The sequence below is a fragment of the Mesoplodon bidens genome, assembly GCF_964165515.1.
Source record: "Mesoplodon bidens genome assembly, chromosome: 12".
Lineage (NCBI taxonomy): Eukaryota > Metazoa > Chordata > Mammalia > Artiodactyla > Ziphiidae > Mesoplodon > Mesoplodon bidens.
The window spans coordinates 79,108,023-79,121,544 of NC_138168.1; the positions used below are offsets into that span (position 1 = coordinate 79,108,023).

At 43.2% G+C, this 13,522-nt stretch overlaps 1 protein-coding gene across 3 annotated transcripts in view; it reads left to right on the forward strand.

Annotated features, from left to right (window-relative positions):
- The window catches only part of MTHFD1L (methylenetetrahydrofolate dehydrogenase (NADP+ dependent) 1 like), a 192,559-nt gene that overhangs the window by 127,822 nt on the left and 51,215 nt on the right, over nucleotides 1–13,522 (forward strand). For all 3 annotated transcript variants that reach the window (XM_081251407.1, XM_081251406.1, XM_081251408.1), the window contains 2 exons: nucleotides 8,890–8,997; nucleotides 11,327–11,479. In XM_081251407.1, the coding sequence (XP_081107533.1) occupies nucleotides 8,890–8,997; nucleotides 11,327–11,479 (261 nt within the window). The remainder of the gene's footprint in view (nucleotides 1–8,889; nucleotides 8,998–11,326; nucleotides 11,480–13,522) is intronic.

Below are 13,522 nucleotides of genomic sequence, written 5' to 3' on the forward strand. Positions count from 1 at the left end.
ACCCTTGTGATTTGAATGTGAATTCCTTATTATCATTATTTCACATGGACAAATGCGGACTTTGAAGCGATGAGCCTTTTTTCCTTTCCCAGACCCCAACTATCTGCAACATGTGTTCTGGTTGTCTTAGGAGAGTGAGATTCTTTTGGGATTCTGGGTTGACCTGTTGCTCAGGACCAACAAGCCAGTGGGACGAGCCACTCAAGGAGCTGGCTCATGGCAGTCAGCACGTACACCTTGGGTAGCTCAGATGTGCTGGTTTCTAGCCAGCGACATGCTTTGTGTCAAAGACACAAGGGTCTGTTGTTCTCACTCACAATGCAGAGCTGCTCCCATGGCACCAGGGGGATGTTGTAGTGAAGCCCTTGCTCCTGGTGGAAGCTGGTTTCACATTACATACTTTTATTTGAGGTACAGGAAAGGCCATTTACCAAACTGCACTTGTAGATCATTGAAAATTCATGCTTCATTTTAAATACAAAATACAAATTGAAATAATTACTGTATGTCCAGAGATTTTTATTCAACTTACAAATTTACTAATTGATTCCTCTCTTTAAATACTTCATGAGCATTGAAGTACTTCAAGCCAACATCACAGCGTAGGAACACTTTACTTATGTGAATTCTAATCTAGGCTTTGGTAAAACAAAAGAACAATGTAGTTTTCATTCAGTGTAATGGCTGAGGAAATAGCAGTGTGTTTTAACACTTCAACAGTTATGTGCTTAAGAGATAGTGGAATATTGATAATAGAGTATTGTGTCATGTTTTCATGGGTCTTCTAAGAGACCTTCAGGGCTGCTGACTTTAGAACCTGACATCTAAGTAAGATGAGGTGCCACTATATTATAAAGCCTTCATACTTCTTTATTTTCCTCAATTCTGTCAGCTTCATTTTTTTTAATTGAAGTATAGTTGACTTACAATGTTGGGTTAGTTTCTGGTGTACAACAAAGTGACTCAGTTTTACATATATATATATATATATATATATATATATATACACACACACACACACACACACACACACACACACAGACTCTTTTCAGAAAAGAATATATATATTCTTTTCAGACTCTTCCATTATAGGTTATTACAAGATATTGGATATAGTTCCCTGTGCTATACAGTAGTACCTTGTTGTTTATCTATTTTATATATAGTAGTGTGTATATGTTAATCCCAAACTCCTAATTTATCCCTCCCCGCCTTTCCCTTTTGGTAACCATAAATTTGTCTTCTTTGTCTGTGACTCTGTTTCTGTTTTGTAAATGAGTTCATTTATATCATATTTTTAGATTCCACATATAAATGATATAATATTTGTCTTTTTCTGTCTGAATTACTTCACTTAGTATGATAATCTCCAGTTCCATCCATGTTGCTGCAAATGGCATTATTGCATTCTTTTTCATGGCTGAGTGGTATTCCATTGTATATATGTACCACATCTTCTTTATCCATTCAACTGTTGATGGACACTTAGGATGCTTCCATGTCTTGCCTATTGTCAGTAGTGCGGCAATGAACATTGGTTGCATGTGTAATGAGTCCAGTGGTCTTTTCAAGAAGGATATGCTCTCTAACTTTGAGTAACATAGCTTCTATAAGCCTGGATCACCACATCTACATAAGGAATGTGGTAAAGAGTGAAGACCCCTACATCCTCCAGCCTACCTTCCTGGTGCCACTGGTCATAGAAAGCTATTGACATTTAAATTAACTAAAATTAACAGCTCATTTCCTTGGTTGCACTAGTCCCTTTTCAACGACTTACTAGCCACATGAGGCTGGTGGCTACTAGCCTGGAAAGCATGGCTGTAGAACAGTTCCATCATCACAGAAAGTTTCCATTGGAAAGCTCTCTTCTAAAGTAGTTCAGTTATTTTTATACGTGTAAGAGGTTTGGGAGGAAATTAATGAATATGTTCAGAATTATATTCTTGGTGAAGATGGAGATTTAACATAATGTTAGTTCCAAAATGATCAAAGATCCTAGTATAGACGCCAGGCTTTGTGAAGTAGCTTATATATGAGTATGTCGAGCATAATACAAACAGAGTAGTCCCTCTTTCCAGAAAAAGCCTCGTCTTTGCTGCCATTCACACCTTGATGTGTGCCGTTCTCCTTGTGTGAAATAATCTTTCCTTTTATTGCTTATTAAAATCTTTCACACATCCTTCAAGCACCATTCAAATTCCTTTTTAGGTCTTACCAACTTATGCTGACTTCCATGCCGTCCCCTGCAATCTGTGATCTTCCAACTTTAGTAGTAACGTAGAGGCAGAGGCTTTATCACACACTCCATCTGTCACACTTTACTGTGTCATTGTCCCCACCCCATCAGACATTCTTTGTACACAAAATCTCCGAAATTCTTTGTACACCACGACATCTTGAAAGTACTTGCCACAGATGGTTGTTCATTCAGCAGATGTTTGTGGAGGGCCTACTGATTGGAAGTTACTATCCTAGACATCAGGGAAGGAGGAAAGAGGTGGCAAATAGATAAATTTGTAAATATTTAGGAAGTTGGAGCAAAGCCAGGGATGATTAATGCATACCCATTCATAATTTATTTTACCATTTTATCTGTTTTATAAAAACTACCACTTAAAATGAGCAGTACAAGTGAATGTCAAGTTCAGATCAAGATCATTGGACATGAATTCGGCTTTTTTCTTTTTCTTTAAAGATTACACTGCTCCCCAAAGTTGAGCAGGGAAGCAGCAGGAAGTTCCTTTCCGGCTGTCACAGTATAAATAGAAGGTATACAGTGGAGCTGCCTTATCAGGGCAGGTTTTAGTTTTTATATTAAACCCAAAAGTTGTGTTAACTGAGATGTTCTTTTTATTTATTTACTTGTACACATAGGTGAAAGAGATTAATTGTAGCAAGAGTCCCAGGAGAATTTTGGTCTTGGGATTTCTAGCTCCATGAGCTGAAACACAGTATTTATCCAGTGTGGGGCTGTGAGACACATACCAGGTGGTGATGGTCCCTCTCGTAGGCGCACGTTGGACAGTTTTGTGCATGTCAAGGCTGGCGAGGGAGTGTCATCTCTGGGGCTGGCGAGGCTGAGGTTGGGGCATGGGAAGTGCAGGATACCGGGAGCTGGTCATGGTGGTGCTGGGATGCTCCAGGCTCTGGCACCTGAGGGTAAGGAGGGGAAACAAGTCGCCTGACTGGGACTCACTCACACCGCCAGCCCCTGCGCCCCTGCTCTGCCTTCTGTTTGAGTCATCCTGTCATGTGTGGTTGCAGTTTTCCCATAGGAAATAAGACCACAACTACACAGTTCACAAAGTCAGCCTGGCACTTGCTTGAAATTTCCACAACACTTTCAAATAAACATTAGACAGGGGGCTTCCCTGGTGGCGCAGTGGTTAAGAACCTGCCTGCCAATGCAGGGGACACGGGTTCGAGCCCTGGTCCGGGAAGATCCCACATGCCGCAGAGCAACTAAGCCCGTGCACCACAACTACTGAGCCTGCACTCTAGAGCCCATGAGCCACAACTGCTGAGCCCACGAGCCACAACTACTGAAGGCCGCGCACCTAGAGCCCTGCTCTGCAACAAGAGAAGCCACCGCAATGAGAAGCCCGCGTGCCGCAATGAAGAGTAGCCCCCACTCACCTCAACGAGAGAAAGCCCGCGTGCAGCAACAAAGACCCAAGGCAGCCAAAAATAAATATAAATAAAATAAATAAATGTATTTTAAAAAAGAAAACATTAGACAGGAAGGCAGTTTAGTTGTTGATAAAAATGTATATTTCCTTATACCCCAAAGAATTGAAGTCTGGAAGAGAAATATTTGTCCGTTCCCCCCCACACACACTTTTAGCATAGCAGCATTATTCACAGTAGCAAAAAGGTGGAAACAACCCACGTCCATCAGTGGATGAATGGATTTTTTTTAATGTGGTATGTCCATACAGTGAAATATTATTCAGCCTTTAAAAGGAAAGAAATTTGTAACATGCTACATCATGGTTGAACCTTGAGGTTCATGCTAAATAAAATAAGCCAGATGCAAAAAGATACATACTGTATGATTCCACTTATATCAGGTACCCTGAGTAGGCCGATTCATAGAGACAGAAAGTAGAAAGGTGGTAGCAAGGGGCTGAGGGGAGGACAGAATGGGGAGTTAGTGTTTCACGGGTACAGTTTTAGTTCTGCAAAATGAAAAGGGTTCTGAGGGTTGGCACCACAACAACAGGAATGTGCGTAACAGTACAGAACTGTATGCTTCAAAATGATTAAGATGGTAAATCTTCTGTTATGTGTATTTTACCACAATTTAAGATTAAATATATGTATTCCTTGAAAAAAAATTCGTTGTTTAAAAACTAAAAATCAGTCAAATACCCACTCACACTAATTCCTTCATTGTCATCCATTTACTATCACCTTGTTCACGTGTGAGTTTTTTTCAATTATTACCTTATAGACAAGTCACGCTCACTTTTCCTTTCCAGATCCATCTAGAGTTCAGTCAATAGTGCATTCTGTTCATTAAATGTGTCATGAGTAGTACTAATCTGTTTTGTTGTTGTTTTGTCTCACTTCCAGGGAAAACATAAGTCTTTAGTTAGCCCTATTGCCCTCACACCATCATAATAATATGGCATAAGGTTTGTGCAGCGTGATATTTGTAACACACTGCATGGCTTCAGCGCTTGGAGTGACATGAGTACAGCAACATATTCACCTCTCCCGCTAGGAATGAGGTTGCATGATTCAGCCAGATTTAAGGGGCTGCATTCTTCCTTAGCCCTCCTGTCCCACAGCAGCCCACAAACCCCGCACCTGAGCTGCTCTAGAGGGCTGGAGGAGCGCAGGTGAGCCAGGTTGCATGAGACCTATCACACTGCGTGGGTGACACCATATGCTGTGAGCTGCCTTCCCCTGAGAAAGCATAACTGTCACGTCACATGGGATCCTTGCTTTGTCAACAGGAAGGTCAGAAACTATTTATTCATTTATTCAACTGTATATTGAGAGCCTACTCTGTAGTCCAGGGGCTGTACTGTATCCCACCTCCACGTGAACAAGAGGTGGTCCTTGACCTCAAAGAGTTTATAGGCTCTTCTCAATTCTTCAGCTAATGAACATGGAATCTTTCACATTAGAAGTTACACTCGAGGTTTCCTCTAGCCCAGACTCAACTTTGCACTCATGCGGTAATTCTCCTGCAGCAACCCTGGAACCATACTCGGCTTACCCTGATCTCTGCCAGAGTAAAACAGCTCTGGTTATTATAGCTTTTCCTTAAACATTTCCTTCTAATTTCTGTCCTTGCTTCACCTTCTGCCTTCCTGGAAAATAACGATCATTTCTTTCTAGAGTTGTCCCTTCTAGAGGTGGAGATTCTTCTTCTTTTTTTTTTTTTTAAAGAGTCAACTTTATTTATTTTTGGTTGTGTTGGGTCTTCCTTGCTGTGCGTGGGCTTTCTCCAGTTGCGGCGAGCCGGAGCTACTCTTGTGGTGCGCAGGCTTCTCTTGTTGCGGAGCGTGGGCTCTAGGCGCGCGGGCTTCAGTAGTTGTGGCACCCGGGCTCAGTAGTTTCGGCTCGTGGGCTCTAGAGCACAGGCTCAGTAGTTGTGGTTCGCAGGCTCAGTAGTTGTGGTACACAGGCTTACTTGCTCCGCAGCATGTGGGATCTTCCCGGACCAGGGATTGAACTGGTGTCCCCTGCATTGGCAGGCGGATTCTTAACCACTGCGCCACCAGGGAAGTCCTGAAGTGGAGATTCTTCTCTGATTTCTCTTATGACATGGTTTACAAAAGGCCCCTTACCACCTGGTAGATTTCAGCATCAGAGTTTGATCCTGGCACTGTTACCATCCGAGGTCCATCAGTGCATCCCAACAGGGCGTGGGCTTTGCTAGCAGCCACTCATTGCCAGGCCCTGCTGAACCTCTGGTGCCATGTTAACACCCAGGTCAGAGCATTACAGGGCTATCGGATGGCAAAGAAGAGAACGCCCACGTGTGATTGAGGACGGTCAGTACAGGCTTCCTGGAGATGCTGGCCATTGAGATAGATCTTAGAGCGCTCAGGGAGTTTTAGCAGAGGTGATCTTGAGTTTTTCTTACTTAGGTACATTTTAAGAAGGTTAGACTTGCAGTAGAGTGGGGGTGGGTGTTAGAAGTGAAGAAACCAGTTAGGAAGCTTTCATGGTACGCGAGACCTTTTAACATCTCAACCAAGAGCACTTTGAAGGGTCATCTTCCCCACATCCTCACCCACGCTTGAAATTCTCATATTTTCAGTTTTGCTGATCTCACGGTTGTAAATTGTTTTTTCATCATTTTAACTTGCCTTTCCTTGATCACTAATGAGATTGGGCATTTTTTCATATTGTTATTAGTCGCTCTTTTGCCTAGTATTAAATATTTGTTTGTCTTTTTCTGAATTTGTGGGAGTTTTATGCATTCTAGTAACTAATCTTTTAAATATTTGCAAGCATCTTCTCCCAAACTGTTCCTTATGCTTTATCCTTATTTCTGATGTCTTTTTTTTTTTAATACAAGAAACTTTAAATTTTGATGTCAGGTCTATAAATCATTTCCTTTAAGGCAGAGTCTGTTGTTACCTTGTTTAAGAAATCCTTCCGTACCTCAGGATAATAAAGAGAGTTCCCCAATTTTTTTCCCCAATACGTAGAGTTTTGATTTTGAAGATTTTGCCTTTGTTCCATATTGGACTTATTTAGGGGCCTGGTGTGAGGCAGGAATTTAATTTTATTTCTCCAGCCAAAAGTCAGTTGAATAGTCAGTCCTTTCCCTGTTTTGTGCCATGTCTACTATATACTGTCCCACACCTGCTGAGGTGTCCTTCTGTGTTCTTTGTTATCTTCCCTTGATTAATCATCTCGTCCTGTGCCGATACCACATGGAATTAATCAGCATAGTTTTGTAGTATGATTGATACCTGGTATGGCAGGTCCCTTATCTTTGTTCTTTTGGTTTTATTTATCTTTGAAGTTATCTTACCTATTTACGCCGTTACTCTTCATTATGAATTTTAAAATTGATTTTCCAAGTAACCTAAGTGCTCTTGGGATTTTTATTGGAATTGGATTGAACTAATAGATTAAGTTTGAGAGACCGACCTCTATTCAGTGTTGCGTCTCCTCATCCATGAACAAAGTATTTCTCTCTGTTGATTCAGATCCTCTTTTATGTCCTTCAGCGAAAGATCATAATGACTTGCACCTTCATTTCTTTTTTATTTGTTGAAACATCCAATATTTCAGTTCCAGACCACAGAGCAACTCTACAGTAATAAAAACTGTAGTAATAAAAAATACATTTTAAAGTAGTTTGGGGTACTATCAGATTGGCAGAGCAGAGCTAGCTTTTATTTTCTCCTGTTAGGTAACTCTCCTCCTGTATATATCAGCAGTAATTCATGCAAACGTACCACTTGCCACTGCCCAGCAAAGTCCTTGAGGTGGGCCATGAGAGGCTTCCACCCCTTGGCTGACGTCCATTCCATCAGCACTTGGTCCAGCAGCCCTTCACTGAACAGTACATCCACCAACCGTCTTCATTATACCTATGTGTTTTCTAGCCACAGTGAAATTAGGAACAATTTTGTCAAATGCTTTGCTTGAATTAAGAGTCACTTTATCCATGGCACATTGCTTTCCTAATGACCCATCCTTGTTTCTGAAGGCCACTTTTAGTATTTTACTAGCAACCTATATCCAAGTGTTGCATCCAACATTGTGGAAGATTTTTCCATCTCCTCCCCACACACTTATTTGCCCATATCTAGTCTTCTCAGATTTTTCCCATTCTCCTTGTTGTGTCATAATTTGCTAAAGTGACACTAGGTTCAACCTCTGGTTTTCCAATAAAGTGTTTGATCACATTAGCATTTATATTAAAATCTCAGGGCCTCCCTGGTGGCGCAGTGGTTGAGAGTCCGCCTGCCGATGCAGGGGATACGGGTTCGTGCCCCGGTCTGGGAGGATCCCATATGCCGCGGAGCGGCTGGGCCTATGAGCCATGGCCGCTGGGCCTGCGCGTCCGGAGCCTGTGCTCCGCAACGGGAGAGGCCACAGCAGTGAGAGGCCCACATACCGCAAAAAGAAAAAAAAAAAAAAAAATCTCAACCCATTCCTGCTCACCAAAAAAAAAAAAAAAAAACGATTTGTTCTTTAGAACTGCTACATTTCTGTCATATAACCCAAGTTGAGACCCACTTAAACACCAGCACTATTTAGTTAGGAGACTTATGTTCTGACTTAAAAGGTCACTAAAAAGCATAGTATAAACTACATTTTTTAAAAGGATGCAGTGGATAAGAATGATTTAACTAGGGGCTTCCCTGGTGGTGCAGTGGTTGAGAGTCTGCCTGCAAATGCAGGGGACACGGGTTCGAGCCCTGGTCTGGGAAGATCCCACATGCCACGGAGCAACTAAGCCCGTGAGCCACAATTACTGAGCCTGCGAGTCTGGAGCCTGTGCTCCGCATCAAGAGAGGCCGCGATAGCGAGAGGCCCGCGCACCGCGATGAAGAGTGGCCCCCGCTTGCCACAACGAGAGAAAGCCCTCGCACAGAAACGAAGACCAAACACAGCCATAAATAAATAAATAAAAATTAAAAAAAAAAAAGAATGATTTAACTAGATAAGCAGCCTCTGAACTGGCTGAGCATCTAAGGCTTCTTACTTGCTAGTTGATCTCCGATATGAAAATTTCAGGACGTTAAGGATGATAGAAGAGAAGAGTGTTTGCTTCAAATACTACAGCTGATGAGGAGGGAATCTGGTCGTGAATTTTAAGCAATTACAGAAAATCTCACTAAGCTCTCCCTTAATTCTTTAACCAGATTGAAGTTAACGATTTTGTTGTCATTTGTGTTTTCCCAGCTTCCAATTGTGGAAAAGATAAGAACCATCGCCCAGGCTGTCTATGGAGCCGAAGATATTGAACTCTCTCCGGAGGCACAATCCAAAATAGATCGTTACACGGAACAGGTAAAAGTTGTGCATTTAGGGGGGAAAATCCAGTTTAGGCTTTTGAAATTATTCACCTTGACTGGAGAGCTGGTGTATGTTCCACCAGCTGAACTTGACTTAATCTACTCTGTGGTCTACAAAAATTGAATTAATGTCCTTGGGTAGGATGTTAAGTGTAATTATGGTGAGAGTACACACATCATTGACTTTTACGGTTATAAATTTGTCTAATAACAGGTGGTGTCCATGTTTATCTGTGTGTGTGATCTTTAGCCCCTGCTAGTCAGCCAGAAACACTGAAACTGTCCTTGGATGTGCAGCAGTGGAGTCGAGAGTTAAATAATCTGTGGTGCTTCCTCCTACTGTCTTAAAAATGGTAGCATGGTTCCAGGTTAGTCAAAGAGGACTGCAGCACATAAAGTTGGGGGTGCTTGGTATTCTTTCTTATACAAGTGTTTCATTGGCTTGGGGCTGAGATTGTCCACAATGGCCGAAGGCTCCATCACCTTCTGCCGTGCACATGGCCAAGATTCAGCAGCGAGAATCTAGTCTTGTACTGGTTATGTCAAATAGGCTCCACTGCAGCGTGTTCGGCCACCTTAACCAAAGGGGCCTTGTGCCTCAAACCCCCCCTCCCGTTTGCTGTGATCAGATAGAAGTCAGAGCTCTTCAAGAACTTGCTGGCAGGGCTTCCCTGGTGGCGCAGTGGTTGAGAGTCCACCTGCCGATGCAGGGGACACAGGTTTGTGCCCCAGTCCAGGAAGATCCCACATGCCGCAGAGCGGCTGGGCCCGTGAGCCATGGCCACTGAGCCTGCGCGTCTGGAGCCTGTGCTCCGCAACGGGAGAGGCCACAACAGGGAGAGGCCGCGTACCGCAAAAAAAAAGAGCTTGCTGGCAAAAGAGCTTCATGATGAGTATCACTGATCTATTTTTTTAATCCCCCAACTCCTAAATTCTATTTTTAAAGCATATTTAATATTTTGTCCTATGCTACCAGCACTAGCCAGAGTATTCTCCCAGGTTTGGTAAGATAGTCAGCAATTCATTTCTTCTTAGGATTTTCCAAGAGCTTAGAATGCTCTTGGCTTGTGCTTTTTAATAAATGATCCTCAAACATTGCTGTACCCACTAGCATTGTTCTGCCGTGAAACTTTCACTCATGTGCAATGAAATGAGTAAAATAAGGTCATTTTCATGAGGTGTTTTTTTTTAATAAGTTTTTAGTAATGCTATTTAAGGACTATCATTGATTCTAATATTAGGTCCTTCCTGATGTTTTCTCAGGCTTAAAATCTTCTTTCTTTTATGAAGTAATATGATGATGGTATATAGCATACTGGGTTCTTAAAAAATATATTCTTACTGGCGAACTTTTAAATTGGCAAACCCATATCAGTTCATAAAAATTATTTCAATATTTGATTGATCTCTGAAACCCAAAATTCTGGGCACCATTTCTGTAGGGCAGTTGTGATCGCCACCCAGCAGATTTCTGATCCGTATCTAAGAGTAAGGGGAACACCCCACCCCCAACCCCAGTTGATAGTACTCCGAAATCTTCCAAATAGTTCTAGGTCGAATTATAAGAAATTCTGTGTGGGTTACCTCTGAAGATTGCATTCCTTTTATCTCTGTCTGTCCACCGAAGGAATGTTCCTTAAAAGTTACGCGTCAAGTATGTGGTTGCAGTTACTTAGCAACGTCTCTAAGGAGGCACTGTGTACCCTTAATCGGGACCAGGCAGCGAGGACACTGTCCTTTTTGTGAGACCCCACATGTGACTTCCTCCCCTTTCACCTTTGGAACTCTGGGTCAGGCATCGCCTTTGGTCCTTAAAAATAAGAGGCTTAAATAGTGACCTCATCTTAGTTCCTATAATGTAATCGCAGATCAAATAGCCATGATTCATCAAACAACACAAAGAGGCTCTTTGCTTCCTGACAGCCTCTAAGAATGAGTGAACTACGGGACTAAAAGCCTTGTTACAGAGCCTTTCTCCAGATTACCTTTCTGACTGCCGGATATTAATATCCTTAGAAAGTGGTTTCTACAGCTGCTGCTGTTGCCGCCTCTTTGCCTGCAAATAACCACCTTTTCTTCAAAGACACACATAATGCTGCCTTTCTGTAATAGGAATTACCCAAAATAAGTAATAGACACCCTCAACTTGCCAGGTGATGATCTCGTGCAGATGAGTTTTTGTCCCATCTTCTTGTTCAGTGAACAGGCAGTAACAAGCACTGTTGTGTGTGTGGATCTGAGTCGTGGGGATTCTGTGGAGTGCGGGTCACACACGTACAGGAGATGAACGTTTATGCTCAAGGAACACCTTTCCTTTCTTACAGGGTTTTGGAAATTTGCCCATCTGCATGGCTAAGACCCACCTCTCCCTGTCTCACCAACCTGACAAGAAAGGTGTACCCAAGGATTTCATTCTACCCATCAGTGACGTACGGGCCAGCATAGGCGCTGGGTTCATTTACCCATTGGTTGGAACGGTGAGTGTGTCACATTCTCCAGAAACCTTCCCCAGTCTGTGTTGTCACCATGCCTGAAATCCTTATGCTCTGGGAACGCCTTCCAGATCGGGTATTGGGAAGTAATTAATAGTATTTGCTCTTTTCCTAAGTACTCTCTTCCACCGTGAAAAATGCACCTGCCATCAGGGTGTGGATTTTTCTTTTCTTTAGATCACATGGTCAGGATCCCTTGAGTCATAAAGTCGGTTCCCCCCTCATAGAACATGGAAGAGAATAATTTGGGAGGAGCCAGTCTGCTGTTGAAATGTGGGGTGGCTTAGTGCAGGGCTTCTGGATCTTCACATCACTGCACTCAGAATGATAAGACTTCACTGTGGTGGGATAGATGGAGGCCACCACCATGTCCAAGAGACAGGACCAGCCCCCCACCCCAGGGCTGGGGAGATCAGTCTTTCAGCCTTCACCTCTTTGTCAGCACATTAAGGGGAGATCTCTGCCTAAGAAAATGAGCAAATCACATGAGTTCTCGTTTTTGACCTTGTTGTGACGGGACATTGTTGCCATGGGATGGTTATCATTATTTCAAAGCTTCTCTTTGGACGGAGGGGAGATAGCACGGAAGTGAAAGCTTATCAAAGCACTTAAAATCCACGGTGATAGGCTTAATACATAAAATGCTTCATTATAGCCACACAGAGATACGGTGGTTTTCCTTGGTTTGTCCTCTCATCATGGGACGCCCTGGATTAGATTCAGCACAAAAAATCTTGATCATCTCTGTTGCTGTCATTGTTGTTACAAGCTGATCCAAGTCCAAACAGGAAACATAGCAATTTTTAAAATAAGCCATGTGGCTCTGTTGTTTAAGCAGTGGATGGGTAAAAAGTGCATAATGAGTACAGAGTTGCTTGCCTTCATGTTTACACGTTTCGTCTGATATTGGGCAAAGTGTTTTCAATCAGCGTTTTTTGAATTCTTAATGCCTGTGATGCACAAAGATACTAACGGGTAGCTGTGAGGATATACTAAGAGGAGCGCTGGGCTGAAGAGCACAGAGGCGTCCAGTAAGTGTGGTGTTGGTGTTGGCATTTTAAATGCTCTCAGGGCACAGGGGAGGCGGTAGCTATTTCTTACCAGGTTGGGGGCAGGGGGTATGTGGAAGAAAAAGAGAATCAACCTCTGAACTGGGGAAACAGTGAATTTTGACTCAAAGGCACAGAAATACATGGTACCCTTCCCAGCGTGGTCCAGTGTGGCTGGAGTTGGACACGGGTTGAGAGGCTGAGAAACGGGATTAGGGTAGCAACACCAGGCCAAACTGTTAAGGATCTCAGCTGCCATCTTAAAGACCTTGGATTTTATCCCGTGCACACTGGGGAGTTACTGTAAGGTGGGTTTCGTGCCTGGTTTTTATTCTTTCTCTTTTTTTTTGGCCGCGCCACGTGGCTCGCGGGATCCTAGTTCCCCCACCAGGGATCGAACCTGCGCCCTCAGAAGTGAGAGCACAGGGTCCTCACCACTGGAAAAGGAAAATGTCTGATTTATATTTTAGAAAAATAGCTCTGGTAGCAATGTGGAGATTGTTTAGAGGAAAGGGAACCAGACCCAGGGAGACGTCGGCTGAGGCCAGAGGTAATCCAGGTTGGCATGGCAGCCGTAGAAGTAAATATGGGGAGTAGAGATGAATTCGAGGTATAGTTTCAAGGTAGCCACCTGCACGTGGGGCTCGGGGGAAGGGGCACGTCTGGCCTGAGTGTAGACGGTGATGCTGTCCGTCGTGGAAGGAACACAGCCAAGAAGGCAGATGGGCAGGGCCAGAAATGCGTCTGGCCAGGACGTAGAGAGCTGAAAGGGCTCATAGGATCTGTAAAAAAGGTCTGTGAATCCATGAGAAATACAGACACAACACTCAGAAGAAAGGAACAGGCAGGAAGAAGGCCCCGAGAGCTTTAAGAATACACATGAGGGTGGGCACAGGGGAGAAGCAAGGATATGCATGAGAGAAATAAGCGGTAAAGGATGGTACTAGGAAAATGCCATGTTTCCGGAGCCAACGGGGTA